The sequence below is a fragment of the Centruroides vittatus genome, unplaced genomic scaffold, assembly GCF_030686945.1.
Source record: "Centruroides vittatus isolate TY-2023 unplaced genomic scaffold, ASM3068694v2 contig_18, whole genome shotgun sequence".
NCBI lineage: Eukaryota > Metazoa > Arthropoda > Arachnida > Scorpiones > Buthidae > Centruroides > Centruroides vittatus.
In genome coordinates, this window is record NW_027121101.1 from 4,843,442 (window position 1) to 4,871,212 (window position 27,771).

The 27,771-nt window shown below is 30.5% G+C and overlaps 1 protein-coding gene across 1 annotated transcript in view; it reads right to left on the reverse strand.

Moving 5' to 3' along the window:
* The window catches only part of LOC136969614 (protein phosphatase 1 regulatory subunit 37-like), a 56,167-nt gene that overhangs the window by 6,738 nt on the left and 21,658 nt on the right, over positions 1–27,771 (reverse strand). Inside the window, exons 5-11 of the mRNA XM_067263855.1 lie at positions 24,976–25,095; positions 24,744–24,894; positions 22,263–22,408; positions 20,498–20,629; positions 13,149–13,290; positions 8,364–8,530; positions 7,466–8,285 (exon numbers count right to left, since the gene is read on the reverse strand). Coding sequence (XP_067119956.1) covers positions 7,466–8,285; positions 8,364–8,530; positions 13,149–13,290; positions 20,498–20,629; positions 22,263–22,408; positions 24,744–24,894; positions 24,976–25,095 — 1,678 coding nt within the window. The remainder of the gene's footprint in view (positions 1–7,465; positions 8,286–8,363; positions 8,531–13,148; positions 13,291–20,497; positions 20,630–22,262; positions 22,409–24,743; positions 24,895–24,975; positions 25,096–27,771) is intronic.

The following is a 27,771-nucleotide window of genomic DNA, read 5'->3' on the forward strand; positions in this document are numbered from 1 at the left end:
CATGAGATAAGAGTGGATATTAAATTTTGGTTAATGTTACCTATGGTTTCAAGATGGCGGCTCGTCTCTGATTCCAGCAAATAGAAGAAGGAAACAGTGGGGATGCACGTTTTAACCTAATCTAATCTAATAAATTACCATAATTATTACAATAGGTTAGGTTAGAACGTGTGTCCCCACTGTTTCCTTGCTGGAATCAGATGAGCCGCCATCTTGGAACCATAGGTAACATTAACCTAAATTTCTTACTGATGAACTGATCAGTCCTATAGAAAAACACACAGTGTAGTTAGTATTGATTACAAGATTGATATGTATGGTTAAGTTAATTATTAAACCAATACCTCACTAAAATCTTAATCATGGTGTGACGTTAACTATCAAAACTGATGTGTATAATGAGTTTCTGAAGGATATTTTATAAATTTATCATCACCATTTTTAGAGAAAAAAATTGAAGTATAAAACTTTGTATATTTAATAGAATAGTATGAGTCATAATTAAACACAAGGTGTTTTGAGCTGTATAGATAAAACTATTGGACCAAATTTAGTGTATATACTTTCTTGACCATGGGATTGCAATTTTCCAAATTAAAAGTTTAGTTACAAAGTTTCCCAATAGGGAAAAATTTGGCACTAATGCTGCTTCAATTTGCATATTATATACAATCCCTGATCAAATTAATAGAATCATTTAAGAAATCAGTAAAATAACAATGCAGACAAAAATTTTGATTTTTATTGTAGAACTCAAAATAGTAGTAAAACATATTTCAGTTGTAATGAACTATAATGCAAAATATTAACATATTGTTATGAACTCCAATAACCACCACCTTATAAGTTGCTGAGGGAATTTTTAATTAAGAAAACAAACGTTTTCGATCTATTCCATAGATCATCTTCAGGTTTAAACTGACGAACAAAAATAATTCCAAAGAATGGAACACAATATATTTAAATTCAAAAAACCCGACAACGGAGCAACTAATTAAAATTAGAATTAAAGCGCAAAAAATACCCTAATGTAAATTAACAAACACATAACAATATTAAAGTTATTAGTACACGCTAAAAATCATTTAACAGATAATAAAATATTAAGGTTCTCCAAATACGAAACACATCGCAAATCATGAGCCATTTGTAAGTCTCTTAATTGCAAATTTCCAAGCTGACGGTAATCCCTCAGCGTCCCTGGCGTTAATGCATCTATTCTCGAGTCTACTCTTGTAAATTTCTATTTTTTCCGCCGTCTTTGCTAAAGTTGGAGAATATATTTGTTTGACGATTTCCGCCTCTTCCCATCCAACGACGGATCCTTCGGCCTGGGCCATCTGGGCCAGAACAGTTGCGTTAGAACTTTTCCTTACATCATATTTATGCTCTTTGATTCTTACACCTAGGTTCCTTGTTGTAACCCCTATATACTCGTGTTTTAGTCCTAATTGCTGATTTTCATAAGGGATCCTATAGACCCCAGCTCTATCCTCTTTCTTAATCTTCCCTTTATCAGTTCTCAGAATTTTGTAGAGGTTCGGGGCTCGTTTGAAGATCAATGTTGATTTTTTAATGTCCGCTATCTCCTTCATAATGCCCCGTACATTTTTGTTGAAAGTAAACTTGGTATATCCACTAGGTCTTTGTTTAGAGATTCTTGTGTCACTCTTTTCAAACTTCCTCACGATACCATTAATTACGCTTCTTCTGTAGCCCAAGCTCTCTGCTATTCGCATGATCCTGTCGATCTCGTTAACCCTGTCCATAACGTTATCGCAATAAGTAAAAGCCCTCCTGACTAAGGTGCGAAAGGCTGCCAATTTATAACGAAATGGATCATTTGACTGTGGCGGGATGTAGAGTGGGCTATGTGTGGGTTTAGTATACACTTTAGTGGATAGATGCCCTCTCTTAAAAGTGATATTGATGTCTAAGAAGTGTATCTCCACTGAACTTTTTTGCTCTAGTTTCAGACGTAGGCCGTCTTCGTTATCGTTAATTCTTTCTATAAAGGTACTAATTCCTCGATTACTTCTCCAAATTATAAGGATATCGTCAACATATCTCTTGTAGTAAACTATACTGTTTCTGAAGCTGTGCAGAACCTTTTCTTCAATTTTCTTAACCACTAATTTGCACAGAAGCCCCGACATAGGGCTTCTCATAGGAACTCCCCTATTCTGTTTGTAAGTATGGCCTTCGAAGCCAAAGAAGGATTCACAGCATACCAGGTTAGCCATCTCCAAGACATCGTCCCTGTGGTGTAACAACTCTGGGTTTACTTTAAATAAGGATTCCATTAGCGCTTCCAAACAGGACTCAATTTTTACGGATGGGTACATACTCTCGTAATCTAATATAGTACCCACTTCCTCATCCATCAGAGTTATGTCTTGCAACTCTTTAACTACTACCGTAGGATCCTTTGCAACCAATATACTGTCTTCCAGTAGGGAGGAAAGATAACCGTGCAACCTTTTTTCTAAGAAAAGATAACCGTGCAACCTTTTTGTTCGTCAGTTTAAACCTGAAGATGATCTATGGAATAGATCGAAAACGTTTGTTTTCTTAATTAAAAATTCCCTCAGCAACTTATAAGGTGGTGGTTATTGGAGTTTATGTTTTTTGCTGAGTACGTTTATGTTCAATATCATTATGGCGGCACCGGTTGAAGCATACAAAGAGTACAGGAAGTTAGCAATGAAGTTGGTCAAAGCTAATTGTAAGTTCAAATTCTTAAGGGAATGTTTGAAAAACAAAGTTTTTCCCATGTCAATCTTTAGACTCTCCGTCCCAAAAGAGTGCCGCTCGCTAAAGATCAGATTTTGTTTGGCGTGTCTAAGAAGGTCTATTAAGTTAGTAAGAAACAAAAAATATGGGCTCCTTCGTCGCCTCATTGACCTCGAAGATAAGATTTTTAATGAAAATCCGGAGAAGTTAATGGATATTAATGAAGGTGTTGTTGGTCTTACGGATAATATCCGTAAGAGTTTAACAAAGAGCTATGTTAAGAAAATAAAATGGATTCTTAGTAAACAAAGCCCGAGAAAGTTTGAAAGGAACATTACTACATATGTTGTATGGGACCAGGTTCAAGTTCCGGAAAGAGTGAAAGAGGTACTGAGTAACGGCCCGAACTTCATCCCCGAGAACGCAGCGAGTTGGGAAACCTCCATCCAAGAGATCGAAAGAGGATTAGTTGGCTTAGATCCGATAGAGAAAGATTATCTACGTTGGAAAACGATTATTAATAATCACGAAAAGTGGAGAAGAGGAGGGAGTGAAGACAGAGACATCCGTTACACTAAACGTTGGCTGAAAGTAAACGACTTGGTGGCTGCAAGAGCGGATAAGAGTAAACAAATAGTCATCATGAAAAGGCAGACTTATAATAAAGCATTGGAGGAGTACCTCGAAGAGACGGAGTGTGTTAGGACCAACGATAAAATCGTTGAGAATATAGATAGGAGGCTCAAGAAACTCGAAGGAAGTAAGCTCTCGACGATTTTACCGTTTATCAAGAAGTGCCGTAACCCCAGACCTGGGGTCCCAAGGCTATTTGCGTTTGCTAAAACGCATAAAGAAGGCAAGAGAATAAGGCCAATTGTGGAAAAAATTAAAGCCCCTACGTTTTTCTTAGAAAAAAGGTTGCACGGTTATCTTTCCTCCCTACTGGAAGACAGTATATTGGTTGCAAAGGATCCTACGGTAGTAGTTAAAGAGTTGCAAGACATAACTCTGATGGATGAGGAAGTGGGTACTATATTAGATTACGAGAGTATGTACCCATCCGTAAAAATTGAGTCCTGTTTGGAAGCGCTAATGGAATCCTTATTTAAAGTAAACCCAGAGTTGTTACACCACAGGGACGATGTCTTGGAGATGGCTAACCTGGTATGCTGTGAATCCTTCTTTGGCTTCGAAGGCCATACTTACAAACAGAATAGGGGAGTTCCTATGGGAAGCCCTATGTCGGGGCTTCTGTGCAAATTAGTGGTTAAGAAAATTGAAGAAAAGGTTCTGCACAGCTTCAGAAACAGTATAGTTTACTACAAGAGATATGTTGACGATATCCTTATAATTTGGAGAAGTAATCGAGGAATTAGTACCTTTATAGAAAGAATTAACGATAACGAAGACGGCCTACGTCTGAAACTAGAGCAAAAAAGTTCAGTGGAGATACACTTCTTAGACATCAATATCACTTTTAAGAGAGGGCATCTATCCACTAAAGTGTATACTAAACCCACACATAGCCCACTCTACATCCCGCCACAGTCAAATGATCCATTTCGTTATAAATTGGCAGCCTTTCGCACCTTAGTCAGGAGGGCTTTTACTTATTGCGATAACGTTATGGACAGGGTTAACGAGATCGACAGGATCATGCGAATAGCAGAGAGCTTGGGCTACAGAAGAAGCGTAATTAATGGTATCGTGAGGAAGTTTGAAAAGAGTGACACAAGAACCTCTAAACAAAGACCTAGTGGATATACCAAGTTTACTTTCAACAAAAATGTACGGGGCATTATGAAGGAGATAGCGGACATTAAAAAATCAACATTGATCTTCAAACGAGCCCCGAACCTCTACAAAATTCTGAGAACTGATAAAGGGAAGATTAAGAAAGAGGATAGAGCTGGGGTCTATAGGATCCCTTATGAAAATCAGCAATTAGGACTAAAACACGAGTATATAGGGGTTACAACAAGGAACCTAGGTGTAAGAATCAAAGAGCATAAATATGATGTAAGGAAAAGTTCTAACGCAACTGTTCTGGCCCAGATGGCCCAGGCCGAAGGATCCGTCGTTGGATGGGAAGAGGCGGAAATCGTCAAACAAATATATTCTCCAACTTTAGCAAAGACGGCGGAAAAAATAGAAATTTACAAGAGTAGACTCGAGAATAGATGCATTAACGCCAGGGACGCTGAGGGATTACCGTCAGCTTGGAAATTTGCAATTAAGAGACTTACAAATGGCTCATGATTTGCGATGTGTTTCGTATTTGGAGAACCTTAATATTTTATTATCTGTTAAATGATTTTTAGCGTGTACTAATAACTTTAATATTGTTATGTGTTTGTTAATTTACATTAGGGTATTTTTTGCGCTTTAATTCTAATTTTAATTAGTTGCTCCGTTGTCGGGTTTTTTGAATTTAAATATATTGTGTTCCATTCTTTGGAATTATTTTTGTTCGTCAGTTTAAACCTGAAGATGATCTATGGAATAGATCGAAAACGTTTGTTTTCTTAATTAAAAATTCCCTCAGCAACTTATAAGGTGGTGGTTATTGGAGTTTATGATTTTTGCTGAGTACGTTTATGTTCAACATATTGTTATGCTTCCTTTCACAGTGATTATAGCTTTGATGCATTTAGGTATGCTTTCAACATAACTTTTATGTCTTTTAAATGTTATTGAGAAACAGATTTTTCAGTGGAATCATAAGATTTTAAGTTTGACATGTTTTCTTTTGCTAAATTTTTTGTTATTGTTGCACTGTAGGATACATCCTATCAGCGATGAAAATTTTGTGGTGAATATTGCAGTTTTATACCTATAGGATATCTTGTGGTCACAAATTGCTTCCTGGTGATTATGCTGAGCAGAAATCATTTGTCATGTCATTCAGAGCTTGGATTATGATTGATGATTCATGGTCCTGACAAATTCTAAGGACCAATGAAGCCCATGTTTACTTGAATGGTGTGGTGAATACTCAACTGCCATGTTTGATCTGGAGAAAACACATACTAATCAACAAATTCCCTTACATCAACTAAAAATCAGTGCGGTGGGGTTTAAGACATTCTTCAATGATAATGTCCTGAACTATATTGCATCAAGATCAGTGGAATTTTCTATCAATGCCATTAAGTATGGAGACATGCTTGAAAATTCTGCCATCCTTTTACCCCAGCTACAAAATTGTTTGGAAAGCACAATCTTCATGCAAGACAAAATACCCCCTCATTTTGGCATCATTGTGCAAAGGTTATTGTGTTAGCACTTAAATGTTGATTAGCCAAACATTTCCAACAGCATGGCATCATGATCACCTAACTCAACCCATTGTGATTTTTGATTATTGATATACTTGAAAAACCTTGTTTATTAGGATAATGTTCCTAATTTGACTATCTTAATAAAGAATTTTACTACACAAGACAACTGCACTCAACTCAGTTATGTTCCATACTTTAGAACAGAGATGGAGTACTTCTACAGTAGAACCATTAGTCTGATTTATAATTATTTATTACGTGAACATTTCTGTGTGCAATATGACGTGTAAAATTACCTTGTGTGACATTGTAACCTATGGAGAATTACAACTCAAAATCTGTAATCAACACACTAAATTGCAATGAAATCACTGTACTTTGTCAAAGAAATTCAGGAAATACAGAAAAGTTAAGACACAATCTCTATATACAAATTATCGCATCAGATTTCCCCATCAGAAAATTTTGAAATTGAACTTTGGAAGTTTGATTTTGCAATAAATAGTCATAGTATATTATGTGCATACTTTCCTAATTTGATTTTAGTTCTTTCTTTGTTTTGTTAAGTTATGGCAATGCAACACTTGGGCAATCTGCCAAGGGGAACACCTTCACGGAGGTCTTTTTAAGGGTAACTGGTCCCTATTCAGGTAATACAGACATGGAGAAAACCCAGAAAACTCCACATGGCCAGCCTGTCCTGGCAAGGCACAAACCCATGACCAAGTGGTTCCATTCCATGGAACCACTTGGCCAATGGGCAGCCTTTAGTTCTTTCTAAACAGAGATAAAAACACCTCCTGTTTAATTATAACTGCCCTGCATTATGCAATTATATAAATAAATTTTTTATCATCATTAAAATGAAATGAAAATGTAAAAATAATTCTTGAAAGCAATTAAAACTTTTTGAAATAATCTTGATAATTATGCAGCTTAGAACAAAACAGCTGTATATCAACTAATGTTTCATTAACATTTTTTGCATTTTTGTGCTCACTACACACCTATCATATAAGAGAAAGGCAGCAGTTGAATTATGCCCCTATTGTCAGATATAGTAATCATAAAGTTGAGTTGAGGAATAAAAGCGAGTTTTCATGTGAGGAAAGTGTATCCTACAGTGCTAATAGCCAACCTTTTACATCATATAGATTTGAGAATATTTGCTGATATGTTACTGAACATAATCCTACCTATGTAACATGTAAGTGTATTTGACTTATTATTGCAGTACATGATACAAACTGATTTGTCTTATTATCCAAAACAAATGTTGGTTGAGATTATTGTTCCAAGTCGCACAATTAAAACTAAGCATTTTCTTATACTGTAGAAACTATCATTTTATTATTAGCAAGAAAAAAAAAAAGGAGATAAAAGCATTAGAAATTACAAACTATTATAATAATTTAAAGACAAGGCAATTATTGTAATGAATAAATACTTACTCCAACCTTCCATTAACCTTGTTGGAGATAGTGGAATTGAGCTCTTTAAGTCCAAACAATCCAATTGTTTACAAAGTTTTAAATTACATTGCAATTTCTGTAAATTTTCTAATGGAGTACTCATACGGCGTTCCGTTTTTGTATGATGAGAACTACTCAAAATATCAGGTAAGTTGAAAACTACAGTTTTTTCCTTTGGTTCTTGTATGTTTGATTTAGTATCTACTGCTATAATAGGTAAATTATTTTCAATATTTTCCTCTGGATACTTTGAATTGTCAATAAATATTTCATCATCCATTTCAGATTCAATCTGAATTTCTTGAAGTGTTTCTTTTTCTTCTGGAATCTCACAATTGACAGTTTTGTCAATAATTTGACATGGACTCTCATTTGTATGTTTCCAAATAGTATTATTGTTATCTTCGGCAATAGTCACTGAAGATTTTAATTTATCTGATAAGCTTTGTATAGTATCCAATTCTGTAATTGGCTGATTTTTTTTAACTTGTAGCTCCTTGTTACCTAAATTAATATCAGAATCCTTAGCAACAAGAACATCTGTTTTGTCAGAAATAATTATTTTTGATTTCAGTTCATCTGTTTTTTCCGTTTCTCTTTCCAAGAAAACCCTACTAACTTGGAAACGATTTGGAACTGGATTAGGAATCTTAATGGATGGAGGCGTAGGAGTTAACTTAAAAATCTTATTATTTGGTGATATACATATTTTCTCTTCCACAGTCTCTTTCTTTCCTTTGTTTCTTTCACAATATTCTGACATTTCCTTTAAAATCCAACGGTGATCATCAAATCCATCCTATAATAAAAAACATCATTTATCAATTTTGTTTAAATTTATATACGATATGATTATTTATAAGTAAAAATTTCTTACCGTTCCCTTTGTAATTACAGCATCTAGTTCTAAACTTTCAATACTGTTATTATGTTTCATAGATAATGCTAAAGCCATCAGTCCTGCAGCTTTGATATCATTTTCTTTCAAATCTAATTTTTTAATATGTTTGTTATCTGCAATACATTCTGCTAATGCTACAGCACCTGAAAAAGGTTAAATAAATTTATTATTATTTTAGAAGAATGTTTCAAGGATCAATAACCAGAGGAATACAGCAACCAAATTAATATTAAAAGATCAAAATAGCTGAAACACTAAAGGTTTCATAATAAAATTTGTTCCTTAAAATTCTTGTTTAAAAAATTATTTCATATATAAATTTGACTTTATTTTTCATTTTAACTTTTTCATTAACAAGCTAACTTTTCACTTTTCTATACAATTTCTTTTTGATTGATGCATTTCTCTCATTTTTGATCCAGAATTTATTTCACAAGGTGTGTTCCAAAAGTAATAAAAAATATTTTTTCATAAATTTTTTTTCTTGAAATAACCTAATAAACTGTACTGTCACCTTCAAAATAATATTCTTTGGGAATGCTGTGTGCATTTCCCAAAGCTTTTGCCCTTCCTGGTATCAATTTTGAAAGTCATCTTCCATTAAGCTTTTCATAACCTGTGTTGGGTCTTCTGGATACTCTCTAATGATGACCTTTCTATTTTCAAAATGAAACACAAGTTGAAACAGTTGTCTCATGGCACCATGTCTAAACTGTAGGATGGATGCGAGTACTGGAATATATTTTCTGCCAAAAACCTCTCTAACAGTAAAGTCTGACTGGGACATTGTTGTGGTGGATAGCATTCAGAAATCAGCATGTAATTATGATGCAAACACAGAACTGCCCAAATATGGATATAACAACTGGTGGTCATGGAAAACTGGCAATTTTTTGAATGTGACCCTTTGCCTAATCCATGAATGCAAACCTTGTTTACCTAGGTGACATCTGAGCCAGTATTATTCTGACAATGTCAAAAATTATTTTTTTATTTTTTTCACAGAAATGGATAAATTTATATACTGTGCCTATTATAAACACCTAACATATAATATATTAATCAAACACTGCTTACAGTTGCTCTCAGTTTCCTTATTCTCCCATATATCTTACTCTTACCCATATAAGGCATAGGTAGCCTACTGAAAACTTACACTCCTTCCTAGTAGGGATGGGACAATTAATTTGAATCTGAAAAAATCTGACATTTCCTGGGCATCAAAATCAAGCAAATCTCATCACAATTTCCAATTCTTAAAACGATTCTTTCACATTTAACAAGAAAAATATTTAAAAAAATTTTTCATGTTCGACTGAAACAAATAATTAAGATATTAAAAATTAAGTATTAGTTTATTGGAAAGTTTCACATTGCCAAAGCAGAGAGTACGCAACACCCATATATGAGGTGATGTCTATCACAGCACTTTTCTTTTGCATAGTCAGAGTGATGAGAAATTGCACTTGGTTAGTACTAACTGTCCTATTTTATGGGAGGTAGAGTGACATTAGTTTGCCACCCAGCTGGTATCGGGACAGCGGTTGACAAAAGTATTTAAGTGTCCACAAAACAGTTTAAAACATAAACAAAATTATATTTTAATTGAAAAAATATTATATAAAATTGTTTATAAGTAAACATACTAAATATTAGAATGATAAAATGCTTGAGCAAAACTTTAATTTATTTAAATGAGCTTTTTTGATCCCTTTTCATAGGTCTGCATCAAGTTTGAATTTCTTGTTAAACCTGATGCAAACCTATGAAAAGAGGTCGAAAATGATCATTTAAAGTATTAAGGTGTTGTTCAAAATAAATTAGTTTCAGCCTATATAGAAGTATTTTTTAATGATAACATTCATAGTTATAATGGAAAAGTTTTTTGTTATGATTCAAAGATGATGCTGTAATACATAGAATCATGCAAATTGCAATTGAAAATTTAAAGTAAAAATAATTGTTCATACCCAGTTTACTGCTGTTGTTTTAAAAATTGATTTCACTTTCCCAGCTCTGGTTATATACCAGAGGAAAAGTATGGCAATCAGTCAAAAAACGACCCCCCAAGATTTTTACATTTTTGAACTGAGACCTCAAAACTTTGAAGAAATGCAAAAAAAAAATTTGGGGTGTTTTTCTGTATGTATGAATGTGTGTGTGTGTGTGTGTGTGTGTGTGTGTGTGTGTGGGGAGAGGCATGATTTTGTTCACCCTCTTTGAAGCTTAACTCCTGTGCTTTTTGTCAAAAATTTCTGAAATTTTGCAGGAAAGTTTGTTTGTTAGGAGGAGTGATGCTATTAAATTTTGGTAATTAAAAGTGGAGGAGTAGGGAGATAAAGGGGATTGTGTGTATCTCCAGTAGGGTTGGACTTAAAAAATTGTAAATGCTAATAATGAGTAAAATTGTCATTTTTATAAATATCCCTACCCTCAAAATTAAGTTTTTTGCCATTTGATAAGAGATCATATTTTTAATTATTATTAAAAAAAACTTTTTATAACAGATGGCACCACCAAATGTTGCTGGATTTTTTCAAGATGAATCAGTCTAGACATTCCTTTGATTCTTCTCTTCCTTGAAAAAAGTTCACGCAATTGTTCATTTAGGAAAACATGGCCCGAGTGAATGAATTCAAAACTTGGTTAACTCATGAGGATGGCATTTGTTCGGCTCGTTGCATCATTTAGTGTTAAATACAATGGAATAATGTGTTTAGGAGGCATACTGATTGTGAGAAATATTAAAAAAGAAGTGCATCTTCTCATTTACCTTTCCCCTCCCCTCAGTCATGGCATCAGCCAACAAGAAGAGCTTCCAAAGATGGCGACGAAATAATTCTTTGAGTAAAATGGAATTAACTAATTTCCTTGAGAGTAGTGTTACAATATTAACTTTATCTGAAATAAGATTACCAAGTTATTTTGTAGTACACAATAAAAGCATGCATATCCTCGGGTTCCTTTCAACAGATGATTCTGAATTTCCCAATCACCTTCCATTCTTAAGCTTGATGTTTGTTAATTAATGAATGGACCGTGCTCATAATGTATTTTTCTAAACTAAACTAAAATAAACTTTAGACAATATTCAAAAGAATCAAAATTGGGAGTTTTTGGCAGAATTTGAATTGAAATTGGAGAAATTTTGGCATCGTTCCATCACCACTTCCTAGATTGTTCTGTGAAACTACTAAGCTTTCTTATCACAACAAAATGGTGACTAATACAAAAAAAATGTTTTTGTCGTTGTTGTTGTTATTATTGTTATTATTATTATTATTACTACTATTATTCAATTCTTCAACTGAAAATTTATTGTTAAATGCATTACAAACTAAATCTATAATTTAAAACTATAGCATTACATACTCTTATTTGATGAATTCTCTTCCTAATTTCAATAAAATTATATTAGTATATTAGTATAAAATAAAAACCAATATGAAATACAGTAGAGCATCAATTATCTGAATACCGATCAACTGAAACATCGGTTAATCGAAAGTGTTCCAGTCGGCAAATTCAAATTTCCGCTAGTGCTGTGGCATTGCAGCACTCTCTCCCTCCCTGACAACCTAAACTGTAGGCCTACTTTAATGTACTATTTTATGTAAGATATGTACAATAGACCCCCCTATAACACGGTAGATACGTTCCATGTTATATGAATCTGTGTTGTATGAGTCACTTAAATACATGAGCCAATCACAGCCCGGCACGTGTGCAGTTTAGGGGCTACAGCTGTTTAATTTTATGGAAGAAAACCTTTCAATCGATTCTAGACTAATTTGACTCAAAATTTCCAAATCACGTATATTTTTTGGGAATAATCCATATAAACTATGCTATAAACAAAAAATTGTAGGATTATTTACCGAGTGTGCACTATTCGATGACGTCATTGCTTAAGCTTGTTTTCGTTGCAGAGCGGCTCAACGAACAGCGGACACGTGTTTCTTGATCAGCGAATTTTTCTCAGAAAAATAACTTAACTTTGGATACATCATTAATAAAAATATAATTTTTATGGCCGTTGAATAATAAATGTTTTTTAGTAGGTCCAGTGCTTGTTTAAACTCAGCGGTTTGTACAATATCCGCTATTGGTCCAGATTCGACCAATCCTGTCGCGACACGAGTGTTTTACCGTGTTATATGAACCCGTGTTATAGGGGGTCTACTGTATTAGTAAGATGTGTGATACAAAAATATATACAGTACAGTTTTGTATTTAATATATTTTTTTTTGTAAATGATCAGTTATCCGAACAACCACCAGTCCCGAATTGTTTCAGATACATACAGTAGAGCGTAGATTGTTAAACTAAATCTATGAATTCAAATAATTTATAACTGATTCATTTAAAATGGCAAAATAAAAAATTTACTTGACTAAAACTACTATAGACTATATTTGACAATATTTCAAAACCTACATACTATATACTTTATAAAATGTTTTTTTATTATTAAAAAATAACCATAGATTTCAAAATCCTTGTTCTTAAATTCAAGAACAAAGATTACATAATGCAAAGAAAAAATACCTTCTTAAGGGAATGGCTTCTGTAAATAATACCATTTATTCAGTTTATAAAATTCTTAAATAATTTGAAAGTCTAAGTTTTCTTAAATAATCGATATTTAAGAAAATTTGTACTTTATCATTTTAACATTAATAATGTTACAATGATATAGATAGTCAAGATAAAACTTAAATATACAATTTAAGCATAATTTAAAAATAATAAAAACACACCTTCACAAGAAATTTCACATTTCCTTAATCCCAAAGTCAATAATGTAAAATTAGACAGAAGACCAGGTTTCATATTATGAATTCCATCATTAGTAATAGCATTATGACCAAGATTCAAATTTTCTAAACGTTTTGAAGAACTCTGGAATGCATATTATATATATAAATATTAATAAAAATAAAATATTAAAAAGAAAGTGATGATCTTAAATCTAACAATCCTCAAATAATAAAAATAGCTGATCTATATAATTATAGATAATACCATAATGACATGACATTACTTCCTCTTAACACAATCCATGGGGGGGAAATGATTTTGAATACTACTATTCATCATTAAACTAAAATATCTTTGGTAGTTCAACTCCAATGTTTCATATCTCGTCACAATGCTTTTTTTCATTTGTGTTGCAATTTATAATAAATTTTTTAAAATGATATATTTATTTAATAAATGTGTAATACTTTAGATTAATAAAGAATTTTATACCTAACATACATTAACTATATAAAAATAAATTTCAATTAATTTATACGTATTAAATCATATTAAAAATTCAAATTGAAAATAGTATAGATGCTATAGCTAAAGCCCATGAATCAGATAAAGATTGAATTAGCTGACTAATCCTAGCTTTATCCAAGCACACTTAAAGCAGTAATGATCTATTAATTTGAACTTTATCCATATAATATACGCTTTATGCAAGTTACAAGCAGAAGCTTGCTATATCCAGTTTCTTTTGGATAATGTAAGTAATACTTTAAAAAAATCTAATATAGAATAATCAATGGTAAGACAAAATGAAAATAATGTGAAGTATATTAATTAAAAAAAAAATACAATGGTACTTTGTACTTTGAATGCTTACAAGTTCAAATGCTAAATTTGACAAAAATTTGCTTCAGAGTTTGAACTGTGTGCACAGTGAAAAAATACATTCAAAGCATAAATCAATCTGTTGTGTGTCCAATTGTCTCTCACTCCTGTATATTTTCAGTGTGTTTGGTTATATACAGGGTGTTTATAAATGAATGGTGAGGTTTAAAAAATTAATAATAAATCTATTTATTACCTTATATGGGCAAACTTTACAACATAAGCAGCGGCAAATGTCCAAGTTTTTTTGGCATTAATCACAATCCTTCAGTATGTGCACCCATGGTCACATGACACACATCTACATGGTAATCAAATTCTTCCCATATGCAGTGTAGCATGTCCTCCATGATAGTCTGCAGTGCATGCTTTATCCCATCACACAGTTCCTCAAGGGACACGGGCATTGATGGTAAATAAACTCGGTCTTTAACAAACCCCCATAAAAAAGATATTGCAGGGTATTAAATCTGGTGAATGGGTTGGCCAGGGGAGCAGGTTGTTATCTGCTGTTGCACCAGGTCCAATCCAGTGTTGGTGAAGAACACCATTAAGAAGCTCACGTACATTCCTGTGAAAATTGGGCAGAGCACAGTCCAGTTGTAAAATGTAGTCATCATAATTGGTAATAAATAGATTTATTATTAATTTTTAAAACCACACCATTCATTTATAAACACCCTGTATATTGTGTATTATTCATCAATTTTTAACAATTTCTGCAATTTTTATTCATTGACAGCTTTTTGGCATCCAGTATGTATTGTATCCTTTAGTTCAAAATTTCTTGAACAGAAGTTTTTAAACATTTAACATGTTCAAAGTTCCTCATATACATTAAGAATTTCTTTTGCTGTTTGTATGACATTAGATCCTTTCCAAAACTCGTAAAGCATAAATGTCCAATATGCTTTTTATCCAAAGGCATTTAAGTTGATTTTATTCAAATGTAATGTGAAATAAAAAGTTTAAAATAAGTTCATAGACAAAGAATACAATCTCATATTATCTATAATGTGTTAAATTTCACAATGGTCACAATAAAATCATGTATTTATATTAAGTAACAGCAGCTGTTAAAAAATACACAAAAACTTTCTGTTCAACCCAATATAACCTTTACTTATTAACCATGGTATCCGAGAAGTGTGTGAAAGCAACAAAGTCTAAGAGGAAGGTTGTAATATTGATGATTGAGATGGAAAAGGAACTTATTACGAGTACGAAAGCAGCACACTCATGGCAGATCTGTCAGCTATGTTTAAGATGCCAAAGTCAACAGTGTGCAACCAGTAAATGCAATTTCATTTTATTTTATAGTATTTATATTTTAATTTATTATCAGAGCACTTAATTTAAGGTAAAAATAACAATTATATTTGCTATTTTAAGTTTATGAAAATGGGTATTGTTTAGGGCCTGGAAATGGATTAATTTGCTTTCCATTATTTCTAATGGAAAAAATTGATTCAGACTTCAAGTGATTAGAGTTCATACAGCCTCCTGGAACCACAGTAATTAAAAATAGGTAGGTGACACTTTCCAACAGATGAGATAAAATTAATTAATAAAGGTCAAACTTTGATGTCTCATAGGGCCCAAAATATTTGATATTTTTGATTACAGAAAAATCTGAAATATAATTGATGTTCTATACACACACACACACACCACACAGATATATGTCTTATAACTTTTCCTATTATAATAATCAGATAAAGCAAGTTTTTTTTTTATAATCTACAAGTAAACATTTTGGCATTTTTCTATTGAACATTTTATATCTTATCATTATATAGATTTAGTTTTGAAAATGGAAGTAAAATATAATTGCAACAAAGTTCTCTCTTACATCATTTGTTCTAATTTTTACTATTTGTTTGACACCATAACAGCAATTCATGTCTAACATTTGCTTATTACAAATTTAAATCTGAAGTAAAAATATTTATATTACAAATAGGCCATTTTTTAATTAATGTAGAATTAAAATGTATTATCTTCAGAATATCTTATATAAGCAAATTGGAAATTATTCAAATCAACAAAACATTTATTTTAGAACTATACAGTAAAGACTTTATTCATAATTTACAGCTTATTCAGTAAATTATATAAACAAGGGCTTCCCAAATTGTGCACCACGACGCCCCAGGGTGTTGTGGCACTATCCTAGGGGAGTTGCGAGACGATACCCACAGGTCGCCTGCACGCGACGTAATGAGTGAGTGTGCAGCGCATGTGTCTCATCACCCCGCTCTTCCATTTTCTTGTTCTTTCATTCAGTCTTTTGTTTTCATCGATTATAAGCGTTCATAAACCAGTGTTTTGATTTCAAGTGTGTTGTATTTAATTTATGCATCATAAAATGGATAACTTTATTCAAATAAATAGAAAACATGTTGAAGACTCAGGAAAGAGTACAAATAAGAGTAGCCATTTCAAAACTTCAGTCCCAATTTGAGAAGTTATGCTCAGAAAAGCAAGCTCATCCTTCTCATTAATTGTACTGTTATGTTTTCTAATAAATAATAATTATTAAGATTATTATTCAAAGAAAATTCCAAAGAATGTAGAAAGTAATTTTAATGTCTGCTAGAGCTACCCGTAAGTATCTTCTTTTAGAAGGGCATCGCAAAAAATTTACAGCCTGTAAAGAGAGTTGCAGTATAAAAAAGATTGGGAACTCCTGATATAAACTATATAATAAATAAATAAAATTCTAGAGCAATTTAGTAATCTTTAATCTATTTTTAGTTTTCCATCTGAACTTGTTTGAGTAACAAATTGATACTGGACATAATAACAATAATAATAATAATTATCTCATAGGCAGGCCCAAGCCAAGCCTGTGAGACCAGTATGAAACCTTAAGTAGTTTGAAGAAATTTTCTGACAATATGACCAGTTGCCAGAATTGTAACCTTTTGTAAGAATCTATATAAATTTAAGTGAATGTCTATTGTCTTCAGGCTTTTATGTAATGAATGTGGGATAATTTCTGTGGCAGAGAACTATTAATACAGTATGGATCTTATTCACTTACTTATTGAGAGAGTTCAATATTTTTCCTCATATTTTTATAAAAATTTCTTAAACTGAAATTTCCCAGCCTCATTGGATATTTTAAAATGTTATTAATTTTATTAAAGTTCAGTACTGTCCTACTATAGATAGCAAAGCAACACTTGGCAAGTTTCCAGGAACTGTCTATTTCCATGCTGGGGGAGGAAAGTGGAAGGAGTGCATACCACTGAGAAATTATGTTCAAAGTAAGTTGTCAATAGAGTAACTTATTAATTAAATTCCAATTTTATTTGCAAATTTCCTTACTGATGTAAACAAACTACCCTATTTTCCTAATGGCCATGGTCTTTTTCACCCATGCACAGTAAAGTCTGTTGCTTTCCTTTACGTAATCAGACAGTATGTATATATATTTTTTCCATATAGCTATTTTGTATGTTATGTGTATTTGGTATAGCAATGTCAATGATATAGGTAGTTTTGTGCACTTTGTCATTGAGGATAATATCCTGTCTATTGTGATAATTGTTTTATATGTTATAATTATTCTGTCAAAATACAGTGTGTGTTATGTTCTCAAGGATAGTTTGTGGAATATACTTATAATATGGCATTTTTGTAGTGGCTAGTAAATATTTTTTTGCTACATACTGGCAAATTATTTTAAGCTACCTAGTTATGGTCTGTATAAATAGTCTGTTTATGCCAGACTTTTCAGCTGCCTATGATATGCTGTAAGTTTTCTTGTGCAGCATGATACTTCCTACATGTGTCATCCATGATATATTTGATTATGTGTTTCCTGTAGGCCCTTGTACTAATGACTTGGTCCTGTATTGCAATCATAAAGCCTTCTGTTTCCTTAAAAAAACTCCCATCTCTCAGCCAGTGGTTTGATACTGCCTTATCAACATGTGATGACTGTTCAAGATCAGCAAGGTGTCTAGTCTAGTGTGAAGTGTTTTTCCTATCCATGCTTGTTGTTTTGTGTTCAAAGAATCATTTGTGTTCTGTGTGTGTTCCTTAGGTTTAATGGTGTATAATTATCATCAGCCTGGACAATTATATTGTATAGTGTAGTGATGATGATTGTTGTTTAGCATGGAAAAAGTTCTGTAGTACATTTATCTGTTTCTGATGGAGAATAAACCTCTACCAGTTTTCAAGAATGGGAGGATTATCAGAATCTGAGTGGTGCAGTCTATACTTAGTGAGTATTGTTTGGGTTTACAGTTGAGGTCTTCAAGGTCTGTGTTGGTCAGTGAATGGTGCCAAACCAATAGATGAGTAGTGGAATAGCATGTGTGTTGATGGCTTTTATTAGGTTTTTTGAGTTTAAGTGTGTTTTTAGTACTGATTTTAATCTGTTATAGTTTGGTAAGTTGTTTTTATTTTTTGTGTCCAATTAGTTGGTCTGGTGAAACCCCAGATATCTATAGGTTGTTCCTTCATAGTTGTTATGTAATCTCTACTGTCAAGTTTGAAAAAGGAACTGCTGAGGATGGTCCTTTCAATGTGCAATGTTTTACATTTATCTATGCCAAATTCCATCTGGATATCTTGAGAGATAGTCTGTATAATCTTCAGGAGTTGATTTACTTTTGTGCATATATTTTAATATCAACTATGTGAAGAAGAAATGAGAGAGAGTTAACTGTCTGTCTATGTCGAGTTAATAACATATAAAGTAGATATGATTTAGGTGTAGTGGATAGAGGTTAATGGCCATGCAAAACCAATGGAAATCACCCTGAGAAATATCTCATCTTATGGTGTTTTGTGGATGTGTGGGTTCAGTGGGTGATGTGCAATAATCATTAGGTTCTATTTGTGGTTGTAGCATTTGTGTTTCTGTATTGTTATTTTTATATGGTTCTTCTGTTACTTACTGTTTAATAGTGTCCGCCTTGCTTGGGTTATAAGTTTATTGCAAACTATTGTATGGCATTGGTCTGCTATATGTCATTCAGCAGCAACATGCAGGTACATTTCCAGAAATCTTTGATGAAACTGATTTTACCTTATACACACAACATATCCAAGTTTTATGACTGGGTAGTATGTGTGCATTATATATTCATTCACTTCCATTTTCCCTTTCATGTGCCAGCATTATTGTTATATTTTTACATTATATAAACATGGGGTAATTACTATTTTTAAACTTACTAAATTACATCACATCTAATTTAGATACAGCATAGCAATTATAGATTACCATTAAAACAGATGTAATAATTAGTTTTAAACCAATTTAGGTTATTTATTATAATAAGACATTTAAATTTATACAAATATATCTTTACCTTCCTGGCTGTCATATGTAACAGAGGGAAAGTACGGAGATCAGTAAAAAAAATGATCCCTCAAAATTTTTAATTTTTGAACTCAGGACCTTGAAACATCAAATGCAAATACATTTGGTTTCTTTTTGCATGTGGAGAGGCATGATTTTGTTCACCCTGTCCAAAGCTTAATAATCCATATGCCTTTTCACAAAAATTTCTGAAATTTTGCAGGGAGATTTATTTATTAGGGGAATTGATATTAAATTTTAGTAGGTCAAGGTCAAGAGGCAATAGGGTCATGTTTGGTATGTTGCGTGAGTTTGGACTTGAGTAAGATTTTACTTGTTATTAGCATTTACAAATTTTTTCTATAAAACTTCTCTCTACCCTCAAAATTAAGCTTTTTGCTTAATTTTATAATTATTAATTATATAAAAAGTTTTTAAAATAAAAATATAACAAATGATGCCCTACACAATTTTTTTACTGGAAAGGTTAAACAACTTGTTGTTGAATTTTTCTACAAGCTGTGGCCTTAGCTACCTATACAGCTTACGTAACATTTATTAAAATAAAACTACTAAATGTATTGTCAATTACAAATTTAAACAAAATGATAAAAGCACTGTAATGTACAAATATGTATTCTTAAAAATTTGAAAAAGTTCATGTAACAAATTAGATAATAAATAAAATGTGCAAGATGATTTTGAAATATGTAGAGTACATAATGTAGCTGATAATGTCTAAATGTAATTAATTAGAATGAAATTTTTGATTTGTTATAAAATCATTCTCATTTATTGTAAATACTGATATATAGTATAATTACAAATCACATAAAATAAAAGAAATATAATTTATTTCAAAAAAATTTTCCTTATTTGTTATCTAAATTATGCATATATTACTGCCAGTGCATATTTTAATGCAAGGCAATATGACGAGATATCCTTGTGTTAAAATATCACTCTTGTGCACCAGCATTTAATGATTAATTAGACAGAATAATGTTTTACAGATATCAATAGACTAACATAGAACAATAGATTAACATAACTTAATTCTAGTTTGGTATTTTATAATAAAAATCTGATTTATGAATTCTGTATAATTATATGTATTTATATTAGCTAGGAAAAAATTCTCACCAACAAGACTGAAACACATTCCATTCCTTTATGAGTTAAATTATTATTCCACAATATTAATGTCTTCAGACCTTTTCCTGCTTGTGGTTTTTGTTCTGATAATCCATAAACAAGGTGTTCTAAACCTTCATCCTGAAGAGTGATATATTAAAAAATATTAAATAAAAGTAATGGATTATAACTGACTTGAATTAACTAATTTACATTTAATATTTAAAATTCTTTTACCTTTTACATTGAAATTGAAACCAAATTTTTATTCCCAAGTTGGCTTACCTTGAATTAGTTCAATGATGGTACTTTTATGTAAAAAATAAAACACAATACTTGTTTTACAATTAATGAAAAATGTATATTTATATCTGAATATGTTATTTTGAGTATTGTAAAAATAAAGAAATTGCCTGTTAAGGAAACTTGATATTATCTTTAAAGATCTATAAAGAATTTTAAAGTTTCCATACTTTCTTGGATATAGTTTGAAGCAAATCACCACATTTTCATTTTTATTATATGCAGTTTATTAAGGTATAAATCCCATCTAATTGGTGAAATATTTAATATGAAATTGGATTGTTCATCTAAATGTTAAATCTAATTTTTGTTTTATGTGATTTTTATTTTTGAAAAATAGCCTGTAAAGAATAAAAATTATTTACAATAATATACATGAATCGAGAATTGATTTCAAAATACTTTGATGGGCATTTGTCTTAGATGTAAGTTTATAAATTATTGATGACAATATTTTGATGCTATTATGGTGAGAAAATGTTGAATTAAACTGAAAAGAAACACAATTCTTCCAAGACAAAATGAAATTTATTCAAAATTTAAACAATTACATTTGATCTACAAAATACTTTTTACATTATTTTAAATGCTAGAAACATACCTGCATTAATACAAACATAATTACTATCAAATTTAAGTAATCTAAAATATTAAATAAATCTACACAAATCCTAAATTTATTCTATAATTTTTTTAAAATACATCTACTTAAAATATATTTTTAAATATGCATTATTTCAAAAAAATAATAATAAACTATACAATTAAGTCCCTGAAAATAATTTATTTAAAAAAAAAATCAATAAATATATTTACATGTTATAATAATTTCAATTAAAAATATATAAAACTATTATGGCATATAAAAATATTTCAAAATTGAAAAATAAGTTTTCAAAATTAAAAATAAATTAATGTTCATCAAAAATAATATATGAATAATTAAAATATAATTTTTTTCTAAATCTATCCTTAACTGATATTTTTTCAAAAAAATTCATACATATAATACATCAATTTAATAACTAAATAACTGATATCAAAAAATTTGATTTTAAATATTAAAAGCATTCAAAATCAATTGTGTCAATGATTCAAAAACCCCATACTTACCATTTTTATATTTTAACTGATAAACTTTTGTCGTAAAAATTTCAACTAATATGAGAAATTTAATAAATATAACAATATCATCTACAAACTCATTTTGTAATTGATATTCTTATTCATTAAAAAAATAAACAGGAGTAAATATTTAATATCAGCTATTTAAAATCAATTAAAAAAATTAAAAACATCATATATAAAGTAACAAAATTATTCATTTTTAAATTTTAATCATTTAAAAAAGAAGTAATAAAAAAGACAAAAATACAATATATAAACAACAAAATAAACAAACAAACAAACAAACATACATTGGGATATATATATACTGCATATATAATTAAACTAATTTGATATTTCTTACCTGTAAATTATTATTGCTTAAGTCCAACAATTTTAGATAAATATTTGTCTTCACTAAATTTCCTAACTGAATACCATCTGAGGAGCTCATCTTATTTTCACCAAGATAAAGATCTTGTAAAGCTGTGTTTAATTTAAGTGCTGCAACTAATGTTTTTATCATAAAAAAAAATTCAGATCAGTTTATTTCATTTTAAATACTTTACTTTTCTAATAAACTGAAGATTAAATATTAAAGCAAAATGAAATTCTGTTATAATCCTAAAAAATATATAATTTTATATACAGTAGAATCCTACAAATTCAACTTAATTTGTACTGAGAAGGTGAAGAGTTACCAAAAACGGCAAGTTTTGTTGCATAGTGTGAAAATCCGAATCTACCGGCAAAATATAAATTTCTATTAGTCTTTCTTTCGACATCAACAACCAAATTCCAAACCAAAAGTCGACCTGTCTTAGGGGAATGACTATTTCCCCTCCCCTCGAAACTGAGTCAGAACGAAACCAAGGACAAAATTCGCTAATTGGCGAGAAAATTAACAGGGGGGATGAAATAAAAAGGAGGGGAGCGAGGACAGAGGGGTCGTTGTGGCTCCCGCCTCTATTCGAACTCGAAGCCTCTACGCCACTGCCGATTGGATTTCGAACTGACTCAGTCCTCTGACGATCCTTGTTGAGGTATGACGACCACTAATTTGTAAACTCTCTCTCGGGCGCGTAACCTCCTAAGTTAGCACGTAATAGTTCTATCTATGTTATCCTGTGTAACTGTCCTTTTGTCTAGCAATAAATTCTGTTTGTTATTTTAACTGGTGTCATTTATTCGAATACCGCCTCTGTCTTATCAACGAGCTCACTCTCCTCCTCCACTCGACCTGACAAGCAATTAGTTCCAGACTGGACAGCCATCCTTGACCATGGGCAGGTTTTACCGACCTGTTGACCGAGAAAAAGGAGGTCCAACTCCGTCCGACCTCCTGGTGAACCCACACATAGCAACGATATTAGTCTAAATGGCAAAATGTCTTTAAAGGTATAATATGTGCAAATTCATATATGTATTAACTATGTACCAATAGTGACTATTTCTATTTGTAGTTAAATGTTAATTTAAAAAATATTGTCTATTCTGTGGCTACATTCAAGTTAGCAACATTCATGGCAAGATGTTTTGGCAGCGACACCTTGAAAAAAGGGTTGTATTCTTTGTTAACACATGGAATTAACACTTATATCAAGCATCATCAGTGAAGAACAATAACTTATTTGATCCTAGTGTCAAGTTATAGAGGTAAAAATTAGATTACATGTATTTTTTTGAATGATACAACAAGTTTTACAGAATGTAAACTTACCGAGAGTCAAGTCTTTGAGACACCACTGTATAAGTAAAAGTTAACAAGTAACCGCAATAAAAATTTGATATTTTATATTCAAAAGTTTATTCTTTGAAATTATTTTTCTATTTAAAGTGTTAGATTCTTAAATAATACCTTTAAATAATTATAGATGATGATATTACATCTAAACAAAAATTTTATCTGAATGTGATCAATAAACTAACTTTTAGATAAAGTATTCCTATAGATGTAATATCATCACTTAATTTTCAATAATTAAAAACTATACAAATTTAAAAAATCATCATGAAGTTCACACAAATGGTGTATCTTTAACTAGTTTTGACCTAAACATGATAATATAGATCTAACATATGAGTATTTTTAATAAGTACTGCAAAATTCTCTGGAAGATTGTATAAATTGAATTTGATAAATCTAATAATTAAATGACTTGACATTGCAGATAAGCCTGTCATTAATTTTAATGAACAATTAAAGAATTATTTACAGAGAGATAAACTTACACTTATATAGTGTACATTATTGCATAAGTACAGTTTTTAAAATTAAACTGTTAATAATTTGTTACAACAAGGAAAGCTATAATTTATAAAAGTGTATATTTCATTTCTTGTTAAATTTTTGAAAATATTATTTAAAATCAATTACTTTATGACACTTATGCTAAATAATACTTTTTTAAATATATAAGTTTTTTTATGTTTAGTAAATAAATTTATTAATAGAATTTGTAACATTTCTCATTTTTGATTTAAAATGTAAATATGTACTTTAAAAATGAAAATGTATTCATAATGTATAGTTAAGCATTAATAGTATAAGTATTTTATAAAGGCTGAAATTGACTACTCTGTTTTTGTATTAATGTATCAAACATTAATTAAATGAAGACAAAGACATTAGAGACAAAAACTTAATGTACATAATTATTCTTTAGTATATAAATTATTCTTTAGTTTATATTCTTAAACAAAATTATTCCTGAAGTATATAAAATTTTAAAAAATATTGAATTCAGAATAAAAAATATAAAATACTTAAGGTATATTTTAAAACTAATTTTACATTGCCATTTTAAAATATTAAATTTTACATATTTTTTTAGATAAATCATACCTAATATAACTAGTAATTTTCCTGATAGACCACAATTTTCCATATGCAGCGTAACTAAATTTGAGCCCAGACGCAAAGCTCGACCAAGAGTCAAAAGACACTGTTCAGTTAAACCCATATTTTTTGTACTCAAATACTGTAACGATGGAGTCTGAAATAATAAATTAAGAGAGCGAGTTTACAATTTGAAAAATCAGATTAAAAAAGTTTAAAATACCAAGTATTCCTTTACCTTTTTTAACATTCTTGAACAAGCTTGCCAGCTACGAGAATCTATATTTTTCAGAAGTGACAAAGTTAGTTGGTTTGCAGATTCATAATATTCTATCATATCAAATAATGCTGCAGCACCCTAAAAATTTAGATTAATTATTATTAAATTATCTTAATAAAAATATATTATTATTAATTAAATATTTAATTTAAATTTTAATATTATTAAAATTTCCAACAATTTTTGAATATTTGAAATAATACAAATTTATTTCTATATTACTAAATAATAGTATCATCATCATCAAATAAAATCAGTTGATTGTTGATTCAATTTTATCACAATGGTAAAATAAATATCAAACAAATCATTCTACCAAAATTAATCTAATACAATGGTTTGCAATATTTATATATACAATTAAAGTTTTGGATGCAAACAAAAATATAAATTATTTAATTTCCACATTTTGATATTAGAGTGCTGTATTTAACAAGCTCTGTCAATTATTTAGTTCTAATTAATTTTGTTTTGATGCAATATTTAACATATTCTTCAATTTCCATTTATGAACCCAACAAAAAATCACATCTGATAAAATTGAAACATTCTCCCTCCAGAAGATTATGCCTTAAGATAAAAACAAACTGTCAGTCTTTTCCCCATTTAAAAAGAAACACATATTGAAATGTGGTCTCCAATTAAAAGACGTCTTTTTTAATTGTATAAAAACATAAAAATACATTCACATATAGACTGTCTCCCAAAATTTAAAGTGCAATCAGTTAAATTCAAGAATGGGAATTTCACTCGTTCATAATTTTAGACAAAGTAATTTACTTGGTCTTAGGGAACACTGGTTCATTTTGAAGGTGTTCATTGTTATTTTGACTATTGCCATCTAGAAACTCATTCAAGAAAAATAAAAAATTTTCACCAGCATAGCAATTTCTGTCTTATTTCATCAAGGTTTGAACTATTTTTGTGTCACTAGATATTTATTCAGTGAAAAGAACCCCAGATCATCCATAGAAAAATACACACATTTTGAAGCATCATATAATATCCAAGTCCTCCTTTCAAAGTAATAAACGAAAAGATATTTATATCAAAATAAATTATCAAAGAAGAGATTTAACGCAGATCTTGCAATTTTTTTGGTGTTTTACCTGAAACATACGCTGTTTGTGAGATGCTGTGCATCTAAACTTGATTTTAAATGCACAACATTAAAGATAATATTTATGATAGATCATTATAACAAGTTTGTTTTTTTTTCATATCCTCTCATGTGGTAAATGATGGTTTATTATAATCTTTAAATTTAGCTTGCCAACTACCATCTGTGACTCAAAATATAGTCAAACCTGTTTCTGTGCGATTTTTATTTGTGCGATTTTTTTTGTGCGGTATATGAAAATTTCAATCAAATTGGAACATAATTGACTCCTGTAAAATGTTTAAAAACTCTATTGGTGGTTTTCTATGACATCAGCAGGTTTTTTCATTTTTTATCCAGTAAAATTTTTTTCTCATACGTTTATTTCGGTCCCCTCTTATTTTAATAGCATAAAAACCATAAATATTATGTTATATTTGAACAGATGCGGTAAGTTAGCTCCCCTCCAGCTTTAGACTGCAGGTGTAAAATTTCACGCCTTGTTAAATGAAATAACACTTCCTGCAGCTATATTTATCAAATAAAATCATTATTTAACGATTATTTTTAACTTTTTAATGTTAGATTCGTATTTAAGTGGAAATAATTAATTAATATAAAAATTAAAATTCTTAGAAGATTTTTTCCCCCATTAGGTGTTGCAGAAAAAGGCCCAAGGAGTTAAAAAAGCAATTCCTAGTTATTTCATACGGTTTCGAGTTATTTTCTACGTGAGACTTTTTTTATGCAGTCCCTATTCACCACATAAAAAAAGTATTTTTTTAATTGTGTTGCGAAAACTATTTTTTATAGCCACTCGTGAAGTTTCGCGCGATTTTTTTTAATGCATTTTCTTTTATGCGTCCCTATCCCCGCATAAAAACAGGTTTGACTGTATATATTTTTAGTGTTTCATTATTTATAACAAAAATTAAAGTGAAATAGCATATTTATATGCTGGATTTTTTGGGCTATATTTAGATTAATATTTTAATAGTTAGTAGATTAAACCTCCACTTTCGGGTCAAAAATTAAGGCAGGAAAACTAGACTTGGTTGTTGATTATGTTATCATTTTATTTTAGATACCATTTTTATAAGAATCGGATGCCTAGGGTATGAATATGGTACTGCACTGTAATATAATGATACATTTTGTTTTTTTTTCTCAACATAAATGCATCCAGCATAATTTGCATCATTGCTTATGCTCCAAATATGGTATACATTGGTAGTGTTTTGTGGCTGTATACCAAAGATTAATTCCTAATAAAAAATTCAGCCAAACTAAATAACAATGAATTTTATTAATTTGTTGAGCCACTAGTAGAACATGGCAACTGATACAAAAGGCACCTATTTGTTACCTGTGATACACAATGTTAGAAATGCTTTAAATAAAATACATTCCAGCCAAATTAAGAGACTCCAGATAAGTGCCAAATTACATGATAGCACTACACAATAATATGCTGCATGATCAATATATAATTTTTTCATTTTCTTTTTGCCATATCTCATATCACACATTCATGCACACAATATAATTTATAATAAAATGCAGTATGGTAGTATCAAATATATGTTTTCTATTTCATTTTAATTAGTAAAATGCTTTTATTAAACAAAATTATTATTAATTAAACAGTATAGTTT